Source organism: Plecotus auritus (assembly GCF_963455305.1).
Source record: "Plecotus auritus genome assembly, chromosome: 7".
In the NCBI taxonomy this organism is placed as follows: Eukaryota; Metazoa; Chordata; class Mammalia; order Chiroptera; family Vespertilionidae; genus Plecotus; species Plecotus auritus.
Genome location: NC_137774.1, coordinates 176,920,331 through 176,944,433, shown reverse-complemented (window position 1 = coordinate 176,944,433; position 24,103 = coordinate 176,920,331). Strand labels below are relative to the sequence as shown.

At 62.1% G+C, this 24,103-nt stretch overlaps 1 protein-coding gene across 3 annotated transcripts in view; it reads left to right on the top strand.

The window, feature by feature from the left end:
* Window positions 1-16,608, top strand: part of ARL15 (ARF like GTPase 15) — a 226,446-nt gene extending 209,838 nt beyond the window's left edge. For 2 of the 3 annotated variants that reach the window (XM_080682514.1, XM_080682513.1), the window contains one exon: window positions 14,140-16,608. In XM_080682514.1, the coding sequence (XP_080538640.1) occupies window positions 14,140-14,292 (153 nt within the window). In that variant the 3' untranslated portion in view covers window positions 14,293-16,608. The remainder of the gene's footprint in view (window positions 1-14,139) is intronic. The other variant, XM_080682515.1, reaches the window with a different exon arrangement.
* Window positions 16,609-24,103: the final 7,495 nt, after the last annotated feature.

Below are 24,103 nucleotides of genomic sequence, written 5' to 3'. Positions count from 1 at the left end.
GATGTCAGAGAGGGGAGGAGAGGCAGAGAGAGAAACATCAAAGACGAGGGAGAATCATGGACGGCTGCCTCCTGCACGCCCCCCACTGGGGATCGAGCCCACCACCCGGGCCTGTGCCCTGACCGGCATCGAACCGTGACCTCCGGGATCTTAGGTCGGCCCGGCTGTCACTGGTATCTTGATGCCTCGCTAGCACTTCCAGGCAGGTCTTGGCTGTGAAGTTTCCAAAGCTGTTTCACCTGCGGACAGAACAGCTCTCCCAGGAGAGAAAACCCAGTGTGGGTGGGCTGGGAGCCCAGTGAGCCTTTCGTAGCCCGTGTCAGGCTGTGCAAGTGTGTGTGTGTGTACGTGCGTGTGTGCACGTGTGTGAGCATTTGCATGTGTGTGAACGTGCGTGTGTGGGCATGTGTGTGAGTATGAGTGTGGGTGCATGTCTGTATGCGAATGTGTTTGTGCGTGTGTGTGCGTGTGCGTGCATGTGTGCACGTGTGTGAGCATTTGCATGTGTGTGAACGTGCATGTGTGGGCATGTGAATATGAGTGTGGGTGCGTGTCTGTATGCGAGTGTGTGTGAGCATGTGTACGTGTGCATGTGTGTGAGCGTATGTGTGTACGTGTGTGTGTGCGTGTGTGTGTGTGTGTGTGTGTGTGTGTGTGTGTTGAATTGACTCCACTATAACTCTTCATCTCCTGGATACTTGGTTGCTCAGCGCGGACGTCTGTGGTTGGGAGCTGAAGGCCCACTTTCGATGGGTCACTGAGCCAGAGGAACAGCCGTGGCGTTGCGCCTCGGGGGACGTGGGGGGTCTTGGCCGGGCACCGAGCAGCCGTGTTCCTCCGTTCTGCCCGGTTCCGGTTCCCTCGGGGATATTCGTACCCAGAGAGGGTGCGTTCTTTCTGTTGGTTTGTTTCCAGAGCGTGTTTTCTGCATTCCTCCCCGTTTCACGGTTCTCCGCGAAGCAGGGACAGTTCTTCCCTTATTTGGTTTGAGTTCCATCAGCAAGCTTGGGGCTTAGTTCAGTCTCTTTAAAGTGAAATCGGTGAGCGGTAGCGAGGGTGGTGGGGGCAGCCCGGGCCGGAAGCAGAGTCCAGTCCCAGTGGTTCCTCACCCCACCCTGGGGTCCTCACTACCCACCTGCCCATCCCTGCCCACCTTCCCCATCCCTACCCACCTTCCCCATCCCTGCCCACCTCCCCATCCCTACCCACCTTCCCCATCCCTACCCACCTTCCCCATCCCTGCCCACCTTCCCCATCCCTGCCCACCTTCCCCATCCCTGCCCACCTTCCCCATCCCTGCCCACCGCCCCCTCACTGGTCCTGTGCAAAGCGAATGTGCTGACAGTGGGAACACCAGGTAGCCTGGCTCTCAGGAACTTCCGCATTCCTGTTCCTTGCAACAGCGCTAGCAGCAGCGACAGCAGCTCTCCAGGGCCCTGTAGACACGTCTGTGAGCCCCACAACCCGAGAGGCCGGTGTGTCACTGCAGGCGAGGATGGAGAGGGTGTCCGGGTTGTGCAGGCAGCACCTGAGGGCCTGAACTCAGGCTGACCAGCACCCTGGGCCCTGGAGTGACCCAACACTGGTTTCCAGGCAAGACCGTGGTGCCCCACCACCATGCGGCTCTCAAACAGCACCCACTTCCCGCCAGACCTGTCTCTGAACGCATCGTCCAGCTTGACGTGGGCAGAACCACACCCCCCGCTCCCCGCTGTTACCTACACCACGTCTGAGGACTGGGCCAACGTGAGGATGTTTACAAAGAGGAACGCGACTGTCTTAGGTCGGTGCACGCGTCTCCTTCTGAAGCTGCCCTCTTACACACGTCCCTGTCGTTGGCTTTTCCCTCCCTCCGCCGGGACGAGGTGCGTGTCTGAGGTCGCCTAGGCTGGCGGTGTGGCCGTTGGCTTTGGAGAAATGTGCTATCACAGCGCACGTCAGGCACGAATCCACCCCCAGGAGCAGTTGGCCCCCAGACGCACCCGGGAACCCAGAGAACAGTCCACCCGCTGTGAAGGGACTTCTCTCCAGGACTCGCTGAGAGCCCAGTGTGTGCGGCGCACGGCTGGTCTCCTGCGGGAACCTCACGTCCAGCCGCGGGCCGGCGCCCGGGGAGGGCTGGCTCGCCTTTGACCGCTCTGCCCACCGGCACCTGGATAGGATTCTGCCCGTGTTGGTTGTCCTTCTCGTCCATAACCTGCACCTGTGAGGCGGCCCCTTGCCCACCCCCGTCCCTCGCACGCGCGGCCCGCCCGTCCGCAGACGGCGCCTCTGGGTGAGAGGACGGGAGGGGGCCGGGGCGGCGGCCACGCCAGGGCTGGACGTGCGTGTTCCCGGGAACCCAGCCACCCCCGGGGCCAGTGTGACTTCACGCTCCCTCCACCTCGTACACTAAGCGGCTTCGCTCTTTACTGGGACGTTGCCCCGCCCACCCAGCGGGGTGGGAGCCTGGGACGGAGACCCGCTGCCCCGTGTCCCCCGGGGACGTGGCCATTCCCCGTCTTTATCAAGGACGTTTCTGGAAAATGCCACCCTGGGGGAGGCCTCCGGACTCGCCCGTAGAGCCCCTTCGGCATCGCTGGCCCAGTGTTTTGTTTTTTTTTGTTTGTTTGTTTGTTTGTTTGTTTGTTTTGTTTTGTTTTGTTTTTAAATATATTTTATTGATTTTTTACAGAGAGGAAGAGAGAGGGATAGAAAGTTAGAAACATCGATGAGAGAGAGACATCGATCAGCTGCCTCCTGCACGCCCCCTACTGGGGATGTGCCCGCAACCCAGGTACATGCCCTTGACCGGAATCGAACCTGGGACCCTTTAGTCCGCAGGCCGACGCTCTATCCACTGAGCCACACTAGTTAGGGCTGGCCCAGTGTTTTGAGGCCGGGTCCCAGCCGGCACTGCCCGGCGTCAGCGCTGCGCCGCTGCCATTGGCCGTGAGGTCCGAGGCGGCCGGCCGCCCGGGGAAGGCGTGCGCTGCGCTTGGGCCCCGCGGGGCGGGCGCCTTGGAGGCCGGGAACCCTTGGTTTTTATGGCGTTATAAAAGCCTCTCTGAGCGGATAGGAACGTGGGAGGCCGGCGCCGGAGAGAAGGCGCTGTGATCGGGCTCCGCCTGCGGGCTCCCTGTTAGCCGGGCGGGTGGGGTGCCGCCCCGCGGCCTCGCTCCGGAACCGCCTCCCGCAGCGAGATGGATGCGTCCCGTCCTGGGGTAAAAGTTTAATGTCCGTTCGGCTGAACCGCCTGTTGCCAGCAGCTGGGCGTTCATTTAGGAACGCTCTGTGGCCAGGCTTCCGTTTCCCCCTCCATTTATTTGCTGTCCTCCCTGGAATTTCGGCCAAACAGTAAAAAACTACACTTTCAAGGTGGCGTGCAGTTGCGTCCTTGAGATTTCTTGTGAGGTGACTTGGGGGGCCTTGAGCAGAATGGCAGCCCCGGGAATCGAGTGCTGGTCTTTGTGGATCCTGCAGGTGGGTCCCCCCAGGCCCGCCATCCCCCCCTCTCTCCCCCCCCCCCACCCCGGGCGCAGTGACAGGGCCACGCACGCCTCTCCCTGTCGGTTGTAGCGATAGCTGGAGGTCGGGTGAAGGCTGAGAGGACACTCCAGGGAGCATTGTCATCAGTCAGCGCAGCGCACCTGCTGGCCGGGGGAAACCTTTGCACGGACACGTGTCCGGGCTCGTTAACCCTGTGGCCGCGCTCAGGCGTGTCCACTAGAGTCCCAGGCGCAATCTCGGGGACGCCCTTTCCAGGAAACCGCTGGAATCACAGGAACGACATGCGCTCGCAGCCCTGACCGGCTGAGAGAGCGAGGGACTCTGCCCCCAGCACCCCTCATGGCCTGCAGCACCTTCAGAGTCGGGGTGTCTGTCACCGTTGGGCATTGCTCCTCCAGCCCGATCGGGCGCTGCCCTGCAGGTGCCATGTGAACAGAGGCTCTCTCGGCCGGCCCTCACCTTCTAGAACAGCCCGGGCGTTCTAGAAGGGGCGTCGCCTGGCCTCTCGGTGGCCGAGGTCCTTGGCCGTGGCGTCTGTTTGGACGGCCCTGGAAGGTGTCCGCCCGGTGAGGTCTGGTTGCTTCCTCTCGTCCTTCCCGATGAAGGGACGCTTCTCCCCGTGCGGGGTCAGGAGGAAGGCGCTCCCCCTCGCCCCTCCCCGCGCCTCATCATTGTCCTCCTGGATTCTAGGCCAGGGGTGGGCACACTTTGTGACTCGAGGGCCACACTGGGTTCTTAGACTGGACCGGAGGGCCGGAACAAAAGCATGGATGGAGTGTTTGTGTGAACTAATATAAATTCAAAGTAAACATCATTACATAAAAGGGTACGGTCTTTTTTTTTTATTTCAATAGTTTTATTCATTTCAAACATTTTAACAAGAAGAATGTAAACACTAATTATTATAATTTGAAACTTCAAAAAATGGAGGAATCATAGCACAATAACATACCTTATATTGAAGATGGCAAAGGCAAAATAAAATTGCCTAACAAAGGAAAGGTACAAAAGCCTTTCAAATTAAACTTAAATATAATAAAATAATTTGAAACTAAAACAAATAGAAAAGAACAAAATGTGTCAACAGTAAATTAAACATTTTCTTTAGTGCAACTTCCAAATGATGCCCGGGACGTAGATGTAGATGGCAATGTAGACTGGGTTGAAAGGTTTTTGGTCTTTAAAACATCCACTTCAGTGGGAACAGTGTTGTTGGTCTCCTTTTTAGCTAATGCTCTGATGCTGTGCTCTCCAGGGGCGTGTCTCCCTACATCACCACCATAACGTGTCTCCGCATTCCCAGGGTGATGTCGGGGGATGCGTCCGCGGGCATTCCAAGGAGCCTCTGGAAGACTGAGAGGTTGTTCCTTCTACTGAATGGGGATATAAATCCGCCCACTCAGAAGAAGGAGCTGCGGCCGTGTTTTCCGACGTTGCCATGTTAACACTGCTGCTGGTGAAGGAGCGGAGGGGAGAGCAAGAGAACCCTCCGCTCTTTGGGCTCCGTGGGCCGGATAGAACAGCCGGACGGGCCGGATAGAACAGCCGAACCGGCCGGATCCGGCCCACGGGCCGTAGTTTGCCCACAGCTGCTCTAGATTCTGCGAACCCCTCTTCTCGGGGCACTTCCTCCCGGGCCCACAGCCCTGCCTTTCCGGAGAGTCTGGGGAAGCGTGACGCCGAGGTGGGTCGGGTTGCTGCCTGTGGAAAAGGCTCCGAACTCTCTCCCCAGGACACAGCGGCGATGCTCCACCCCGGCCGGAGGAGAGGCGTGCGTGTTTCTCTGTTGTGACCCGTAGCACCGGCTCCGGGATGGCCGTGGCCTTACGTGTGGGTGCTTCTATCACTTCCTTCCGGTCCACCCGTGCCCACTGAACGTGGGGCCCTGGGAGCTGCGGGGTGGCGAGCCGGGCCCCGCTTCCTGGAAGCGGATCGACACGGAGGGGCGCTCCTGTCCTTCGCCCCAGCTCCTGTGCACGCCACGTGCAATTGCTTGAGCTCCTCATCTTCGACAATCTCACTTTTAGCCTCTATTTGCCAATCTCGGTTCCCTGTGGCCTGCTTCGTTATTGCCAGACACTGGTCCGCAGCTCACGGGCGCCACTTACGTCACGGGGACCCTGCGTCCAGCGCCTCCCGCACCCAAGGTGACAGTGAGTGACAGCGACGGCAGACCTGGCCACATCCCCCTGGCCCCCTCCCCCAGTTCCCGGGTTGGCTCCCCGCCCCCAGGCCCGGGCCAGGCTCACGGCTTCCAGGGTGTTGATAGCATGTAGCATGGCTTCCTTGGTGTAAATTCATTGCTTAACCCAGACAGGGATCCAGTTACCCATTTTTTTTTTCTTTTTTGCTTATTTGTTACTGAGAAGGCCTGCGTTGGGAATAGTAGGTCCGTTTTGTAACTGGTCTTTGTGCCAGAGGTAAGAGCCGTTGGCAGACTGTTCGCAGGAGGGAGCTGTGGGCAGGGCCGGCGGGCGGGCTGTGCCAGGTTCTGGTGGCTCACCCTCCCCCGGGGCCGCTGGTACAGGAGCCTCTGAGGCTCAGCTCCTCGCTCCTCTCACCTCCCGGGGCGTGTTTTCTGCATCTTCCCGGCTCTCTCTCCATAAGCGCAGCTCCCCTCCTCACCCGCTGCACGTCGTTTGCAACGCTCTCAGAATACAAACACCGACGGACAAAACTGAGCTCCGAGGGCAGCGAAGGGCGGGCTGGTCTCCGGCAGCCACGCGTGTCCGTGAAATAGCCACGGCGGTGAGGCAGCCGCGCCAGCGAGCCGTGCGGAGCGCGCCTGCCCCGCCAGGAGCATCGCTCCAGCCCGGCAGCCCCGACAGTGCGCAGGGGCCAGGTGTGCAGGGCGCGCCCCCAGCCCCGAGGCCTGAGGCCCCCCCCCCCCCCCCGGAAGCCGCCGTGACCGGGACCCGCCTGCTGGAGCGCGTGTGGCCTGAGCCGGAGGCCCGGGTCGCCTGGCCCGGTCGGTCCCGTTTCCTGGGTGCCATCGAGTGCGGGTGCTGCCGAGGACGTGGTGGGGGACCGTGTAGGAAGGTGCATCGCTCTCTGTGTGATTCCTGGGGTGCATGGCGGGACAGGGAAGGGGCTACGTCTGTGCTGACCGCGGGCTGGCCGTCCTGCCAGGGTAGCCCCGGGCTGCGTCTCCTACCACCACCATCTTTGGCGGGAGGGAGGGTGGGAGACGCGCCAGGGGCACGCAGTCGGCAAAGGGCAGGGCCAGCCTCTGCATGCGGCTGTCAGGGTCCGGAGACCACCTTGAGCTGCCTCCGCCCCCTCCAGGCACAGGGGGTCCTGCGGGCCCCGGGCCCCCCGCCTTCAATGCTGAGCTCCCAGCTGCAGCCCCAGGCCCGGAGCTCCGTGTCCGTGCTCGGCGGTCAGGAGCGGGGCGTGGGCTCAGGTGCACAGCGTGCGTGTGGTCCGTGCTCGCGGGGGCTTGTCCAGTCCGACGCCGTCCCTTCCCTCCAGGGGAGCCGGCTACGTGATGGGCGTGGTCTCCCGTCAGCAAGCACCACGGGAAGCAGAATATTCCAGAAACACGCTGCCGTCCCTCTAGGGCACGCAGGTCAGTGAAAGATGAAGAAGGTCACCATCCTGATGAACACGGCTGCTGGAGGGGACGCGGATTTTGTCAAAGGCCGTGGGAGGGGTCCCTGGGGACCTGGGTCACTCCGTCTAGTCCTGTGGGGGAGCAGCGTCTTGGTTTGAATGGGTTGCTCACTGTCTCCGTGAGCTCAGGGCACGGACGTGGGCATCGGGGCTCACCCCCTGCACTGAACTGGCAAGAGCTGGCAGGAAAGACGCCTGCACAGGAGGGAGGAGGGCAGGGAAGTGCAGACAGTGGTGGTGGGAGGGACCCGCAGCTCGCCCCCCCACCCCCCCACCCCCCGCCCCAGGCACCTCCACTATCTGAGCTGCTCCTGTGCTGGGGATGGGCAGGTGGGGTTAGGGAACAGCCTCGGGGGCGCTGAGGTGGGGACGGGCAGGTGGGGTTAGGGGGCAGCCTGGGGGGGGGACTGAGGTGGGGACGGGCAGGTGGGGTTAGGGGGCAGCCTGGGGTGGGGGGGACTGAGGTGGGGACGGGCAGGTGGGGTTAGGGGGCAGCCTGGGGTGGGGGGGACTGAGGTGGGGATGGGCAGGTGGGGTTAGGGAACAGCCTCGGGGGCGCTGAGGTGGGGACGGGCAGGTGGGGTTAGGGGGCAGCCTGGGGGGTGGACTGAGGTGGGGATGGGCAGGTGGGGTTAGGGGGCAGCCTGGGGTGGGGGGGACTGAGGTGGGGACGGGCAGGTGGGGTTAGGGGGCAGCCTGGGGGGGGTGCTGAGGTGGGGACGGGCAGGTGGGGTTAGGGGGCAGCCTGGGGGGGGGGACTGAGGTGGGGACGGGCAGGTGGGGTTAGGGGGCAGCCTGGGGGGGGTGCTGAGGTGGGGACGGGCAGGTGGGGTTAGGGAACAGCCTGGGGGGGGACTGAGGTGGGGACGGGCAGGTGGGGTTAGGGAACAGCCTGGGGGGGGACTGAGGTGGGGACGGGCAGGTGGGGTTAGGGGGCAGCCTGGGGGGGCGGCGGGCTGAGGTGGGGACGGGCAGGTGGGGTTAGGGAGCAGCCTCAGTGGGGGGGTGCTGAGGTGGGGACGGGCAGGTGGGGTTAGGGGGCAGCCTGGGGGGGGGTGCTGAGGTGGGGACGGGCAGGTGGGGTTAGGGAACAGCCTGGGGGGGGACTGAGGTGGGGACGGGCAGGTGGGGTTAGGGGGCAGCCTGGGGGGGGGCTGAGGTGGGGACGGGCAGGTGGGGTTAGGGGGCAGCCTGGGGGGGGGACTGAGGTGGGGACGGGCAGGTGGGGTTAGGGGGCAGCCTGGGGGGGGGGGCTGAGGTGGGGACGGGCAGGTGGAGTTAGGGGGCAGCCTGGGGGGGGGCTGAGGTGGGGACGGGCAGGTGGGGTTAGGGGGCAGCCTGGGGGGGGGCTGAGGTGGGGACGGGCAGGTGGGGTTAGGGGGCAGCCTGGGGGGGGGTGCTGAGGTGGGGACAGGCAGGTGGGGTTAGGGGGCAGCCTGGGGGGGGACTGAGGTGGGGACGGGCAGGTGGGGTTAGGGGGCAGCCTGGGGGGGGTGGACTGAGGTGGGGACGGGCAGGTGGGGTTAGGGGGCAGCCTGGGGGTGGGGGGGGCTGAGGTGGGGACGGGCAGGTGGGGTTAGGGGGCAGCCTGGGGTGGGGGTGGACTGAGGTGGGGACGGGCAGGTGGGGTTAGGGGGCAGCCTGGGGGCGGGGGGGGCTGAGGTGGGGACGGGCAGGTGGGGTTAGGGGGCAGCCTGGGGTGGGGGTGGACTGAGGTGGGGACGGGCAGGTGGGGTTACAGACTGCAGGTGTCTGGGATCCCCGCCCTCGCTTCATCAGCGCGTCCCACTGTTCATGATTTATTTATTTATTATTACTTATTATTATTACTAGAGGCCCGGTGCACGAAATTCATGCATTGGGGCGGGGTCCCCTCAGCCCAGCCTGCACCCTCTCCAATTCGGGACCCCTCGGGGGATGTCCGACTGGCTCATTTACTATTCTTTGGACATCCCTCTCACAATCCTGGACCACTGGCTCATTTATTATTATTATTATTTTAAACATATTTTTATTGATTTCAGAGAGGAAGGGAGAGGGAGAGAGATGTAGGAACATCCGTGATGAGAGAAATCAAGCCTGCAACCTGGGCCTGTGCCCTGACCGGGAATCGAATCATGACCTCCTGGTCCACAGGTGGATGTTCAACCACGGAGCCACGCCAGCTGGCCGCTGTTCATCATTTAGACCCACTAATCAGTCCCTCCCCGAGGGAAATCACCTACAGAAATTAGTCCGTGTTCGTTTTTCCTGGTCTCCTGTAATGAATGGGAAACGTAAGATGCTCCCCTTATGGACATAGGTCCAGGGTTAGGACTGGAAAGTCTTCACGGGTGTACCTGCCTCGCTGGTTTCCATGCGGGGAGATGGTGGGATGTGGAGGGGACGGAGTATGGGAGGCATGCAAGGCGGGGGTCACCTATGTGAGGGTGAGGGAGGCAGGTAGGGGTCACCTTTGTGAGGCAGGTAAGGGTCACCTGTGTAAGGGTGAGGCAGGTAGGGGTCACCTGTGTGAGGATGAGTGAGTCAGGTAGGGGTCACCGTGTGAGGCAGGTAGGGGTCACCGTGTGAGGCAGGTAGGGGTCACCTGTGTGAGGGTGAGTGAGGCAGGTAGGGGTCACCTGTGTGAGGCAGGTAGGGGTCACCGTGTGAGGCAGGTAGGGGTCACCGTGTGAGGCAGGTAGGGGTCACCGTGTGAGGCAGGTAGGGGTCACCGTGTGAGGCAGGTAGGGGTCACCTGTGTGAGGCAGGTAGGGGTCACCGTGTGAGGGTGAGTGAGGCAGGTAGGGGTCACCGTGTGAGGCAGGTAGGGGTCACCGTGTGAGGGTGAGTGAGGCAGGTAGGGGTCACCGTGTGAGGCAGGTAGGGGTCACTGTGTGAGGCAGGTAGGGGTCACCGTGTGAGGCAGGTAGGGGTCACCTGTGTGAGGGTGAGTGAGGCAGGTAGGGGTCACCGTGTGAGGCAGGTAGGGGTCACCGTGTGAGGCTGAGCGGCCCTGCTGGGGGCTGCACTTTCCGCTCGGGACGCGGTGCGGGCGCTGTCCATCCCTCGGGGACGGGGACGTGTAGGAACCCGCGGGCACAGGCTCCCGTGTCGTTGGTGAGCCCCTCCCCTGCCTGTCGATCACTTGAGTGCGAGCTGAATAGACACTAAACTCACATTTCTGGAGCCACATGTCAAAACAGCACTTGATATTCAGTGTGAAATTCTTAAATGCAGCCCAGCTGGCAGATGGCGGGGGAGGGGACTGTGGGGGGGCAGGGGGCTCCCCGCTCCAGGCGCTCAGCTTGTCCGGTGCAGGAGGGTCTCTGAACCCCGGAGGCAGCGGGACGGGGTTTCCTGCGCCTGAACGCCAGGAGTCTGAGTTAGAGGATGAACCCTCCCGTTCAGGCCTCGCTGGTGAGGATTTGCTCACTCAGGGAACTCTCTTCAATCCCCGTTAATGAATTACGTCTTTCCGTGCTTTCAAGGAAGCCCTTGGCTTGGTACCTAATTTAAGAGCGGGGCGGGGGTGGGGGGGGCGGTGCTGGGAGAGAGGGGTGGCCCCAGCCTGTTTGGTTCCGTGGATACGGCGTCGGCCTGCGGACCGAAGGGTCCCGGGTTCGATGCCGGTCAAGGGCACGTCCCTCGGTTGCTGGCTCCTCCCCAGCCCGGGCCCTGGTCGGGGCGCGTGCGGGGGGCAGCCAGTCGGTGTGTGTCTCTCACATCGATGTTTCTCTGTCTCTCCCTCTCCCTCCCACTCTCCCTAAAGTCGGGGGGAAACGCCCTCGGGGAGGATGGACGGAAGAAGTAGGTGGGCTGTGCGTGTCTACCTGGACAGGAGCAGGAGTCCAGCAGGCGGAGCGTGCTTGGCGCCGCGTCCCTAGCCACCTCCTGTCCTTCCTGCGGGAGACGAGGCCTCCGGACGGGCGCCTGCCAAGGGCTCTGGCTGTCTCCCCGCCGCGTGCAGGCCGTTCCTTTACTACACGGGTGGATGCCATTCCCACGCCGCTGTTCGTATTACCCTCCAACTGGCATTTACCTCCTGGTGACGTCCGGGTAGCACAGGCCGCCGTTGGTCCGCACCGGCGTCATATGGTTTCATTGTCAAATGCTGGGATGAATGGCCATCTGACTGCCCTGGCTGGTGGGGCTCAGTGGAGAGAGCGTGGCCTGCAGACTGAAGGGTCACGGGTTCGATTCCCTCGGTTGCGGGTCAGTCCCTGGCCCCGGTTGGGGTGTGCGGGTTGCCGGTGTCTCTCTCCCATCGGTGTTTCTCTGTCTCTCCCCGCCTGCCACTCTCTGAACACGCACTGGAAAAGACCCTCAGGCGAGGACGAGCGAAACCCTTTGCCGTCTTCCTCACGGAAGCACCCGGGGGAGCGGGAGGGCACAGGGATAGCCTGGAGGTGAGACCGGGCTGCATGGAGCGCCGGGCGTGGGTGGTGCGGAGACTCGCGTAACGGAACGAGAAGGCGTGACCGAACCCCCGTGTCGACATCGACAGGAGCTTCTCAGGAACACTAGCCTGAGCCCGAGTGGTGACGGCGCCCGTGTGAGGGACGCCCGCCGCCTCGCAGCTCGCACTGGCGTCGGGGTGAGATGGCGGGGCGCTGCGGCGGGCGTCCTGTGCGCGCGGGGCCACGGGGACCAGGCCCGCCAGGCGGCAGGGGACCGAGCGGAGACCCGTTGCCGTTCCTCAGGCAGACACAGTGCGGGTGGGTGAGGCCGCCCCCGGCACTTGGGACGCCACCCCGCCCGCCCGCCCGCCCGCCCAGCGGGGAGTGTGCGTATTAACGAGGACAACGTTTGAAAAAGACCCTGGAATCTATTTCACGGCGACAGCATCGAGCTGAGCGAGCCTTTAGCCCGGCTCGCGGGGCAGACGGTTCTAGGCGTGCCGGCCGCGCCTCTCAGACGGCGATGGCGGTCTGGGACGTGCGGGGCGTTCGCGCCTTCGTCCCCTCTCCCGTCCGGTCCGTACCCGACGGCGTCCCCTGCGAGCAGGGAGCCCGCCGTCCACGTCACCGCCCATGGCCGGAGAGGGCTGCCCGATAGGCTTCCTCCTCGTCAGCACTGGATTTCCTGAAATAAGTCATCGCTGACGGTCGTCCCCAACGTGGGCGACGCAGAATCCAGTAGGACCCCTGAGCGTGGTCAGGGCCCCCCAGTGCTGCTCTTCGGAGAGAGTGGAATAGAAATGATTCCAGACAAGAAGGGGGGAGGAGGAAGGGAGGGGGGTGCGGGGGGCCGGCCGGCTCTGGGGGACCCTGTCCCAGGTGGCAGTGGGACGTCACTCCCGCGCCTGCACCTGCGCGGAGGCAGGTGGGTGCTGTCCACACGCGGTGCTTCCGGCCCGATGGGGGCGGACTGGGTGAGAGCTGTGCGCGGGGGGGACGTGGGGGGGAGTGGGGGGGGCGGCCAGCACGGAGCTGCCATCCCTGGTCCCTGTTGCTCCGTGAAGAGAACCGGTGTCGGGGTCGCTCTGTGTGGCGGGCGAACCCTGGGTCCGAGCTCGCCTTACGTATCTGTCGGTGACACACTCAGCACCTTTCCGGGGTTTCAGCGCCCCCAGAGCCGTGGGCGAGGAGGGCCGCTGGCGCCCCCCCAGGCCAGCTCGCTTTGAGGTGGCCGCCAGGAGTGGCTGGGGAATCTATCTAATGCCCGACACTGGGCCCCGGGGGCCTGGAGCCGCCGCCGTGCGCTCCGACCCCGGCCCCGACCCCGGGAAGGTCACCAGCTGCGCTGTCCCTGAGCGTGGGCCGGCTGGAGGCCCCTCGCAAACCCGCATTCGAGGCGTGCGCGCCCCGTGGGGTGCGGTGGGAGGTACACAGCCGCTCCCCGGAAGGAAGGAAAGGTCCCAGCTGGGCACCTGCAGATGTCCCTGGCGACACGCCCTCGCGGCCAAGTTCGGGGCTGTCGGTTGGACTTCCCTGGGCCAGCGGCGGGGGAGCGGGCGGCGGTGAGCGCTTCACTGCGAGTGCCTCCCCCAGGGACACCCTGACAGCCCGGCCCCGGATCCGCACCCGGGCTCCTGAGCGGGTGTCGACGAGCACAACCCTCCCCCTGCACAGTCAGCGGCACCCTCCACCGACACGGGGGCTCCCGGGCCCGGCACCCTCTTCCCCAGCCCTGGCAGCTGTGTCACCCAGACCCGCCCCCACCACGGAGTTCAGCCCATGTGGCCCTGCCTCCCAGACACCCCACTCCTCCTCACTCCCCTGTCCCTAAAGCCCCCCACGCCCCCTCACCTGCCCCCGTGCCCCCTCACCTGCCCCTAAGCCCCCCACACTTCCCCTCACCTGCCCCTAAGCCCCCCCACACTCCCCCTCACCTGCCCCTAAGCCCCCCCACACTCCCCCTCACCTGCCCCCGCGCCCCCTCACCTGCCCCTAAGCCCCCCACACTTCCCCTCACCTGCCCCCGCACCCCCTCACCTGCCCCTGCGCTCCCTCACCTGCCCCTAAGCCCCCCCACACGCCCCCTCACCTGCCCCGCGCCCCCCGCGCCCCTGCTGTAAATGGGCAGCGGTAAGGAGCCCTGGCGCCAGCAGTGCCCCGGGCAGGGCAGAGGCAGCAGGTCCCGGGTCCCAGCGTGGTTGTTCGCTGGGCCCAGGCCCTTCCCTGGGGCCACCTTGGAGGGGAGCTTCGTTTCCGGTTCAGCAGGAGCGGCTCCTGGTCACACGCCACGCCTTCCGGGGCGTGACGAGGCACCGCGTCGCCGTGGCAGTGTGGCTGTGACCGTGCGGGCTGCGGTACTGGGGACTCAGCCAAGGCCCTAAAACCCCAGACGTGATTCTCTCTCATCATTGATGTTTCTCTCTCTCTCCCTTCCTCTCTGAAATCAATAAAAATATATTTTAAAAAAGAAAAAGAAAAAAGAAACATTCCTGGCCACCCAACACACCCCCCCCCGCATGATGGGATTCTAGAAAGTTCTAGGCATCACAGTTTGGGCAAGTTCTCCTGGAAACCCCCTACGTGCTCCCTCTTAGCATGTGGGTCTGAGAAAGGTCCCGGTGTCATTAACAACATGCCGATCTTCTCTGTCCCCCTCAAGGTCAAAAAGTACTTCGAACTGGAGCCGCTGGCGCGCGGGCAGCGCTGGATCCTGCAGCCCTGCTCGCTGGGCGACGTGGCGGCGCTGAAGGACAGCTTCTCCCGCCTCATCCAGCTGCTGGAGGAGAAGGACCAGGAGGCCGCAAGGATGTGAGCCTGGCCGGGCGCGGTTCCCGGGCCTCGCGCCACGTGCCAGTTCTCACGCGTGTTGTTTGGGGTAAGACGCCCTCGTCGCGGCTCGGCATCGGTTCTCCCGTTATCTCAGACTCGTCTCTCTGCCCCAGAGACCATCCCGCACGGCCGTCGACGACCGTCGGCATGAACGACGAGTGCACGCTGCCGAGAGACTCGGTTCTCTGTTTACCACTCACCGTCGCCGCCGCGTCTCCCCGGCCCCACGCGCCCTGCCTGCGCCCAGGTGGCGGAGCTCGGGGCTCGCGGGCACCGTCCCCAGAAGGCGCCGGGAGACGCGGAGTCCTGCCTCCGTTCCCGTGTGGGGCGCCGTGTTCTGTGACTGGGCCCCCCACAATATGTGTCTCCTTTTCAACATCTCTCGGGGGTTATTTTATGTTATGACCTGTTATTTTATTTTTTAGCTTTTTGTATACTTATAGATTATGGGAGGAGAGTGAGCACCAGAAACTTCCATTAACCCGCGTCAGAATGGACTGTCCCGCCGCGGGGAAGCGAGTTGGAGGATTCAGGGACCAGACGCACCGTGTCCGTCCCTGCGTCTGACGGCCCCTCTGCCCGTTCTGAGACGCGTCCGAGGACACAACGCCGCATGCGATCCCCCGGCGGCGAGTTCTCGGCGTGGTCTTCATGGAAAACGGTCCTGCACTGGCCACGCTGCCACTTCCTGTCGGTGTCTTTTTCTAAAAAACCTGGTTTCTGATTAAAACAGAAAAAAGTAATTTTTCAGATGATAGGTAACATGTTTAACAGCCACCCTCCCCCCTCCCAGAGGCTTGTCTGTGCCCACAGTGGTGTGAGCCGGCGTGGATGTGACCGGTGAGAGTCACGTGTCCATCAGTCGTCCCGTGCTCACGCAGCTTAGTGAGGCCTGCGGTGTCTCCGTTCCGTGCACAGGCGTGTCCGTATTTCCGGGGTAAACCTCCATGTTCAGGGGTTTCCCGGTGCCCTTCCCAGCAGGCGGGGCCGCGGCGAGGACTTAACGCCAGCGCCACGTTCCGTCTTTGCACCGAACGTTCTGTTCCGTTTCACTTCGATGGTAACGTGGCGTGGAGATGAGTGTACCGTTTTCCTCACGCCTGGCACCTTTGACCTTTTCTAAACCAGGCGTCATCAGGGCTATTGAGGTTTATAGTTGACATTCTCTTTGGCACATTTTGTAGATTTTTGACCCCTGGCCATTCTCAGTGGCCCCGTGCCAGAAACTGCCCCTCCCCTGAGCAGGGGAAGCACGTCTGGGGTTTTAGGGCCTTGGCTGAGTCCCCAGTACCGCAGCCCGCACGGCCACAGCCACACTGCCACGGCGACGCGGCGCCTCGTCACGCCCTGGAAGGCGTGGCCTGTGACCACAGCTTTGGTGGTTTCCTCTTGTGGGCGGGTTTTAATGAAATCATCACCTTGGAGACATCAGACATCACCTTCAAGCTTTTTGCTTTTTTTTTAATCGAATGGATCCAGAAGATTCATGTTCACGTTTGTCTGCGGCATCGTGGGTATCTGGACACGGTAGCCGCGAGCAGCACAACGCCGTTTCACCCCGATGCCCCGTCCCCGGTCCCCGCTGCTTCTGTCCTGTGTGCTCACCCTCCGTGACAAATAAAGGATGATCCGGCGCCGCCTCCGCACGTTCATTAAATGCAGGGCGTCGTCTGCGGAGGCGCGGCTGACTGCCCGCAGCCATCTGCTCGATGACTTCCCGTGCGTGCGTGCGTGTGTGTGTGTGTGTGTGTGTGTGTTCACGGCGCGCCTCCGCAGCCGCCACTGTCTGCCCGCCCGCCCGCCGGCGGGAAAACACGATCCATCAGCACCCGCAGCAGCTGCTTCTGACAAGCTCCTGTCTGACGCCTAATGCTTCCCAACTGTCAGGAGGCCCCTTCGTCTAGCAGCTTCCTGTCCCCGTCACCCTGGAATGCGCCACGTTTCGGAAATCCGCAGCGGGGAGGGGGCCGCGTCCTGTGCCCACCGTCAGTCACGCGCCACAGGTGGCCTCGTGGGCGGTTCCGGAGCGCGGTCTGTTCTCTCTTCCTTCCCCGCCTGCTTGTCACGTTGATGGGAGTCACCGGTCCTGCACCTGCTCAGCCGAAGCAGGTGCCTTTTGTAACGGCGCTTCACTTCCACGCGGGACTGTATCCCTGTCGCCCGAGGGTGGCTGCTGGGCGAGGCCACGCCCTGTGTCCCTGCGCCCCGCGGCCACAGGCTGCGGACAGCTGCCGGTCGTCCTGGTTTATAATGAACCCCCCCCCACACACACATGAAAATAAAGGCTGAGCAGAACCGGTGCCAGACTCGTCCTTTGGGCTGGGATTGGGGTTCTGCTGACACCTGGGGCCCGTGCGAACCTGCAGAACAGCTTCCGCTGCTCGAGGTCCATGTGATGGACGCGACCTCCTAGGAAGCCCCTGGGGAGTGAGGACTGCTCCAGGCGAGGAAGACGGGTTTGTGGTTTGTCCTGGGCACAGTTCACAGGCTGGAGCGCCCCCCCCCCCCCCCCCGCAGCGTGAGGGGAGACGTGGGTGAGGTGCCACCCCTCAGAGCAGCTGGGAGGGCCTTGCGAGCCCTAGGAAATGGGTGAACGTGGTGAGCGACTCGAGAAGAGACGGCGCCGTGGCAGGTCCGCCTTCGGGACGAGCTAGCTGTACAGGCAGAGAGAACAGTGAAAAGGTGGACGAAGAAGCAAGGGCAAGAATGGAGGGCAAGTGCAGAACAGGAGCGGAGGCCTACGTGCCCAGCTCGGCCCGGCCCCCGGCAGCCAGTCCTGCTCGCTGGCCACGTCCCTCCGAGCGGGCGGCCGCGGTGGGCTTCGTTCCCGGGGAGCGGGAGCAGTGCCGCCCGCTGCGCATCTCCCGTCCCTCGATCCACGCACAGTGGGCAGGATGGGGCCGTTTCGAAGCCGATGGGGTCTTAACGTCCAGGCAGGGTACCCCGACTCGGCCCTAGCACTGCGGAGTGCATTTCTTTTCCCCTGGCCTCACGGTGCCACAGGCAGGAGGGGGGGTGGAGGGCCGGGAATGGGGGTGGCCCTTGGGGTCCCTCGTGTTCCTGGGTTAGGAAGGGGGGTCTGTATTATGCAGAAGCTTTAGGAGAACAGGATTCCCCGCCTTCTCCCCCGCCCCCGCCCCAAGTCCTGGAGATCAGAGGCGTCCTCACCCCTGGGGAATTCCTGGCTCCCGGCTCACAGCTCTGTCCCCTTGAGACCAGGGGTTACATGATTTGCATCTCAGGGGTGAAGGCTTTCAACTCAGATGCTGACGTGACTGATGAGGCCATGGTTTGGCACCCTGCTTCTCCCCCCTCCCCCCTCCGCTCGCCCCTCCCCCATGACTTGGGAACAGGAAAAGGGTCCCTCTGAGGCCCGTCCCCCTCCCTTTCCCCTGCTCTCTGAAGGAGCCTAAGTGGACCGCTCCCGGGAACTGGGAATTCTGACTTCTGTCCTGGGGCTTCATCTGTCTGACCGACGCTCCGTACGGCGGCTTTCTGAGGCACCGATGCTCCGAGTCAGCAGGGCCGCAAGCACAGTCTCCAGCGCCCGCCGCCACCGCCCTCCCGGCAGACGGAGGGTGCAGGGAGCCTGCCACGTGCCTCGGGTTTCCTCTCGGTCCTCCTCCCGCTCCATCGGCTCCGTGAGGTTGAGAAAGGCCACGCCCTGTTCCTAGGTGAGCTTGTGCTCTCGGTCCCTCTGCTCAGGTCTCCGCCGGACACCACGTGTGCAGTCACTGCTGCAGGGACAGTGCAGGCTGGGCAGTGCGAGGCCCACCTGGTGTGAGGCCCCTCGGGTCCCCTGGCTCTGTCCCTGCCCAGGCCCCTCAGGTCCCCTGGCTCTGTCCCTGCCCATGCCCCTCAGGTCCCCTGGCTCTGTCCCTGCCCAGGCCCCTCAGGTCCCCTGGCTCTGTCCCTGCCCAGGCCCCTCAGGTCCCCTGGCTCTGTCCCCTGCTGCCTTACAGGCTGTGGGAAGGGGGAGAGCTGGTGGTTCAAACAGCCTGAGGTCACCTCCCTCACAGCCCCCCTGCCTGGGGGTGTGAGCCTCCAGCCCACAACCTCCATTGACCAGCAATTCGTGGGGACGGCTAGGGCTCCAGCCTCAAATGTGTCACGCAGAGGCCAGAGGCCAGGCCTCATGGGGCTCCCCATCCCTGCAAGCTCAGCCCCACATTCAGATCCTGGGCCACAGGCCTAGATCAACTCAGTCAGTGTCTTTGAGTGGGAGGCCCGGAAATCTGTATTTTATTTTTAAATACATTTTTATTGATTCCAGAGAGGAAGGGAGAAGGAGAGAGAAACATCAATGATGAGAGAGAATCATTGACCAGCTGCCTCCTGCACGCCCCACTGGGGATCGAGCCCACAACCTGGGCCTGTGCCCTGACCGGGAATCAAACCGTGACCTCCTGGTTCATAGGTCGATGCTCAACCACGGAGCCACACCAGCTGGGCAGAAACCTGTATTTAAAAGGCTCCCTTGGTGACACTAACCACCTGCCTTTAAGGGGTTGAGGGCTGCGGCGGGGCCACAGCGGAGGTGAGTCAGCATCAAGGAACTGTGTGTCGGGCCGTTACCGCCCCCTGTGCGCCTGTGGGGAGACCCCAGCTGTGCTGGCCGTGAGCCACGTGGCTGCCACGGTGCGGGGTGCTGACTGCTGACTCCATGCTGCTGTGCCCTCCCGTGGAGACAAGGGGCCTCTGGGAGTGGATGGGACCTGGACCTGGGTGGGAGCAGGAGCAGGAGCAGGAGCAGGCCACTGAGGATGGAAGAGAGCGCTGAGCCGGAGCGGAAGGTGGGTCTGCTCCCGCCAGCTGGCGGCCCAGCCACGCGTCCGCCTTGGGAGCGGGGCGGCGGCAGGTGGCTCGTGTGCGGAAACCCACGGTGGAGCTCAGCGCACACAGGGCTTTGTCCCTAAGGTAGCTCTCCCCGAGGCTGGTCAGCCCTCCCTCCCCCCTCCCCCTTTCCCAGCCTCCTCTCCCACCTCAGAACGGGCCTCCCGTCACCGGTGGAGTTGGTTGGATTCCAGTGACTGGAGGCTAAAGCCAGGGATGGTGCGGGGCGGGGGGGGGGGGGGGGGGGGAGGGGGAGGAGCGGGGGAGAAGAGGAGAAGGAAGAGCCACTGCCCAGTGTCTCCCAGAAGAGTCAGCGCCTTAACCAAACGCCACGCGCACCCAATAGCCCCCACCGCTCTCCTCCCAGACACCCCCGAGAACATGCCCTGCACTCCGGCCAATGATGTCTGCATGTCATAAAAGCACAGAGCAAGGGACCCGAGCTTTGAGGGGCATCCCCTCAGATCGCCCCCTCCCATCCCTGCTGGAATCCCTCCCTGGGCCGCCCGCCACCCACCCATACAACCCCTACAGCCCCTACAGCCCCTACAGCCCTACAGCCTCTATAGCCCCTACAGACCTACAGCCCCTACAGCCCCTACAGCCCTACAGCCCCTACAGCCCTACAGCCCCTACAGACCTACAGCCCCTACAGCCCCTACAGCCCCTACAGCCTCTACAGCCCTACAGCCCCTACAGGCCTACAGCCCCTATAGGCCTACAGCCCCTACAGGTCTACAGCCCCTACAGGCCTACAGCCCCTACAGCCCTACAGCACCTACACACCTACAGCCCCTACAGCCCTACAGCCCCTACAGGTCTACAGCCCCTATAGCCCTACAGCCCCTAAGCCCCTACAGCCCCTACAGCCCTACAGCCCCTACAGGTCTACAGCCCCTACAGCCCCTACAGCCCCTACAGGTCTACAGCCCCTACAGGCCTACAGCCCCTACAGCCCCTACAACCCCTACAGGCCTACAGCCCCTACAGCCCCTACAGGCCTACAGCCCTACAGCCCCTACAGCCCCTACAGGCCTACAGCCCCTACAGGCCTATAGCCCTACAGCCCTACAGCCCCTACAGGTCTACAGCCCCTACAGGCCTACAGCCCTACAGGCCTACAGCCCCTACAGGCCTACAGCCCTACAGCCCCTTCAGCCCCTACAGCCCCTACAGCCCTACAGGCCTACAGCCCTACAGCCCCTACAGCCCCTACAGGCCTACAGCCCTACAGGCCTACAGCCCCTATAGCCCCTACAGCCCTACAGCCCCTACAGGCCTACAGCCCCTACAGCCCTACAGGCCTACAGCCCCTACAGGTCTACAGCCCCTACAGCCCCTACAGCCCTACAGCCCCTACAGGCCTACAGCCCCTACAGCCCTACAGCCCCTACAGGCCTATAGCCCCTTCAGCCCCTACAGCCCCTACAGGCCTATAGCCCTACAGCCCCTATAGCCCCTACAGCCCCCACAGGCCTACAGCCCCTACAGGCCTACAGCCCCCACAGCCCCTACAGCCCCTACAGGCCTACAGGCCTACAGGCCTACAGCCCACACAGGCCTACAGCCCCCAAAGCCCCTACAGGCCTACAGCGGGGCTGGGAAATCCATCAAAGCAGGGGCGGTGTTGGGGCTGGTGACTCCACATTCCTGTCTATTTGCTCCCGAAGAACATGATTTGCAGCTGAGAAAACAACGCCCCGCTCGCTCGTCAGAGATGAATTGGTCCCGACTGTGAATCGGGGAGGCCCGTGCTGTTTACAGACGTTGTTGCAAACAAGCACTTCCAACGGAGCTGCGGACGGACAGCGCTTCCCAGGCTCCGTCCTGGCTGCTCGGACCCGGGCCGCCTCACACTGTGCTGGGTCCTGGGGCAGTCGCCACTGGGACAGTGCCGTCCGGGGTCCAGCCTCACTGTCCAGCACGTGGGAGGTGCAGGTCCGGACTGAGGTGCTAAGTGTGACACACACACCCCAAACATCCAAGGCCTCGTCCCCCAAAAGGTAAGCTGTCTTCTCTTTCATATGTACACATGCTTTCTGTTCGTTCACTCACAAATCAGGAATCCAAGGACCGATGTTGTTAAACGTCTGAAAGTGACGATATTTAACATCTCCCCCGTTCTCTCCAATGTGGTGTTTGCCTTTATTTTTAAAAGGCACTTATGGTCTGACTTTTCGGTGACAGTTCCCTTTCGGCCTTACTCTGCATCGGCCGCAGCACAGCGGTCCGGCCCTTACAGAGTGTCCCCGATATTCCCTCCCCGCCTGGCGCCCTGCAGAGTCACGTGGCGCTGCCTGAGGACAGCGTCCGGACTCCATCTGAGGCCTTCCTAGAGGTGACGGTGCCATGGTGCAGGCAGACACCCTGTCCTTCCCGGGAGCCCTCGCGTCAAACGCATCCCTGTCCTTAGATTCCATAGGAAATACCGCCTGCTGGGCGCAGGGTATGAGGAAGCGCGGGGATGGCCTACGAGTCTGCGCCCAGCCTGTGTGCAAAGGGAAGGTCCTGCCTTCCTGGCCTCTCCCCACACTCCCTCTCTTAGGGTTAGGGCTAGGGTTAGGGTTAGGGTTAGGGTTAGGGCTAGGGCTAGGGCTAGGGTTAGGGTTAGGGTTAGGGCTAGGGCTAGGGTTAGGACTAGGGCTAGGGCTAGGGTTCGGTTAGTGCTAGGGTTAGGGTTATTAGGGCTAGGATTAGGTTTAGGGCTAGGGCTAGGGTTATTAGGGTTAGGGTTAGGGCTAGGGTTAGGGCTAGGGCTAGTGCTAGGGTTAGGGTTAGGGCTAGGGTTAGGGCTAGGGCTAGGGTTAGGGTTAGGGCTAGGGGTAGGGTTATTAGGGCTAGGGTAGGGTTAGGGCTAGGGTTAGGTTAGGGCTAGGGTTAGGGTTAGGGTTATTAGGGCTAGGGTTAGGTTAGAGCTAGGGTTAGGGTTATTCGGGCCAGCATTAGGGTTAGGGCTAGGGTTAGGGTTAGGTTTAGGGCTAGGGTTAGGGCTAAGGCTAAAGTTAGGTTTAGGGCTAAGGTTATTTCGGCAAGGGTTAGGGTTAGGGCTAGGCCTAGGAGTAGTTTAGGTCTAGGGTTAGGATTATTAGGGCTAGGGTAAGTCTAGCGTTAGGGTTAGGGTTAGGGCTAGGGTTAGGGCTAGGGTTAGGGTTATTAGGGCTAGGGTTAGGGTTAGGTTTAGGGCTAGGGCTAGGGTTAGGGTTAGGGTTAGGGCTAGGGCTAGGGTTAGGGTTAGGGCTAGGGTTAGGGCTTGGGTTAGGGTTAGGGTTAGGGCTAGTGCTAGGGTTAGGGCTAGGGTTAGGGTTAGGGCTAGGGTTAGGGTTAGGGTTAGGGCTAGGGCTAGTGCTAGGGTTAGGGTTAGGGCTAGGGTTAGGGCTAGGGCTAGGGTTAGGGTTAGAGCTAGGGTTAGGGTTATTAGGGCTAGGGTAGGGTTAGGGCTAGGGTTAGGTTAGGGCTAGGGTTAGGGTTATTAGGGCCAGCATTAGGGTTAGGGCTAGGGTTAGGGTTAGGTTTAGGGCTAGGTTAGGGCTAAGGCTAAAGTTAGGTTTAGGGCTAAGGTTATTTCGGCAAGGGTTAGGGTTAGGGCTAGGCCTAGGAGTAGTTTAGGTCTAGGGTTAGGATTATTAGGGCTAGGGTTAAGTCTAGCGTTATGGTTAAGGCTAGTGTTAGGGTTAGGTTTAAGGCTAGGGTTAGGGTTAGGACTAGGGTTAGGCCTAGAGTTAGAGTTAGTGTTAGGGTTATTAGTACAATGGTTAGGGTTAGGACTAGGGTTAGGGCTAGGGTTAGGACTAGGGATAGGGATAGGGTTAGGTTAAGGCTCGGGTTTGGGTTAGTGCTAGGGCTGGGGTTAGGGATGGGACTTGTGCTAGGTTTAGGGTTAGGACTATGGTTAGGGTTAGGGGTTGAGTGCGTGATAGGTATAAGGATAGGGATTGGGATAGGGTTAGGGTTAGGGTTAGGGTCAGGGTTAGGGATATGGTTTGGGTTAGTGATAGCTGTAGTGATAGGGATAGGATTAGGTATAGGTGTAACGTTAGGGTTAATTTTGGGTTAGGGTTAGGGTCTGGGTTAGGGTTAGGGTCAGGGTTAGGTATAGGGTTAGGGTCAGGGTTAGGGATATGCTTTGGGTGTGTGATAGCTGTAGTGATAGGGATAGGATTAGGTATAGGGTTAGGGTTTGGGTTAGTGGTAGCTGTAGTAATAGGGATAGGGTTAGGGATATGGTTAGGGTTAGTGATAGCTGTAGTGATAGGGATAGGATAGGTATAGGTGTAACGTTAGGGTTAATTTTGGGTTAGGGTTAGGGTCTGGGTTAGGGTTAGGGTCAGGGTTAGGTATAGGGTTAGGGTTAGGGATATGATTAGGGTTAGTGATAGCTTTAGTGATAGGATTAGGGTTAGGGTTAGGGTTAGGGTTAAGGATATGGTTTGGGTGTGTGATAGCTGTAGTGATAGGGATAGGGTTTGGGTTAGTGATAGCTGTAGTGATAGGGATAGGATAGGTATAGTTGTAACGTTAGGGTTAATTTTGGGTTAGGGTTAGGGTCAGGGTTAGGGATATGGTTTGGGTGTGTGATAGCTGTAGTGATAGGGATAGGATAGGTATAGGTGTAACGTTAGGGTTAATTTTGGGGCGCTGGTGTGAAGAGCGAGCGCAGGGCTCTCTCCTGCTGCCGCCGCCCCGGGCCCGCGTCTCCTGCCAGACCAGAGGCGGGTTCCTGTGCTCCGGCCACCAAGCTGCAGCGACTGCACTTCGCACCGTAGCCGTGGCTCCCGACGTGAGGCTCGGGGGGCAGGGGAGGGTTTGATGTAGGAAATGGAAGCCTCAGGGCAGAGCGAGGGTCCTGCCCACACGTTGTCCTGATCCGGCACCCCCTCCCCCTGGCTTTCAGGCTCGGGCAGAGAGGCAGGTGCGTGTTGGGGGGACCTGGGGGCACCCACGTGGGGCCCTCCATGTGCCCC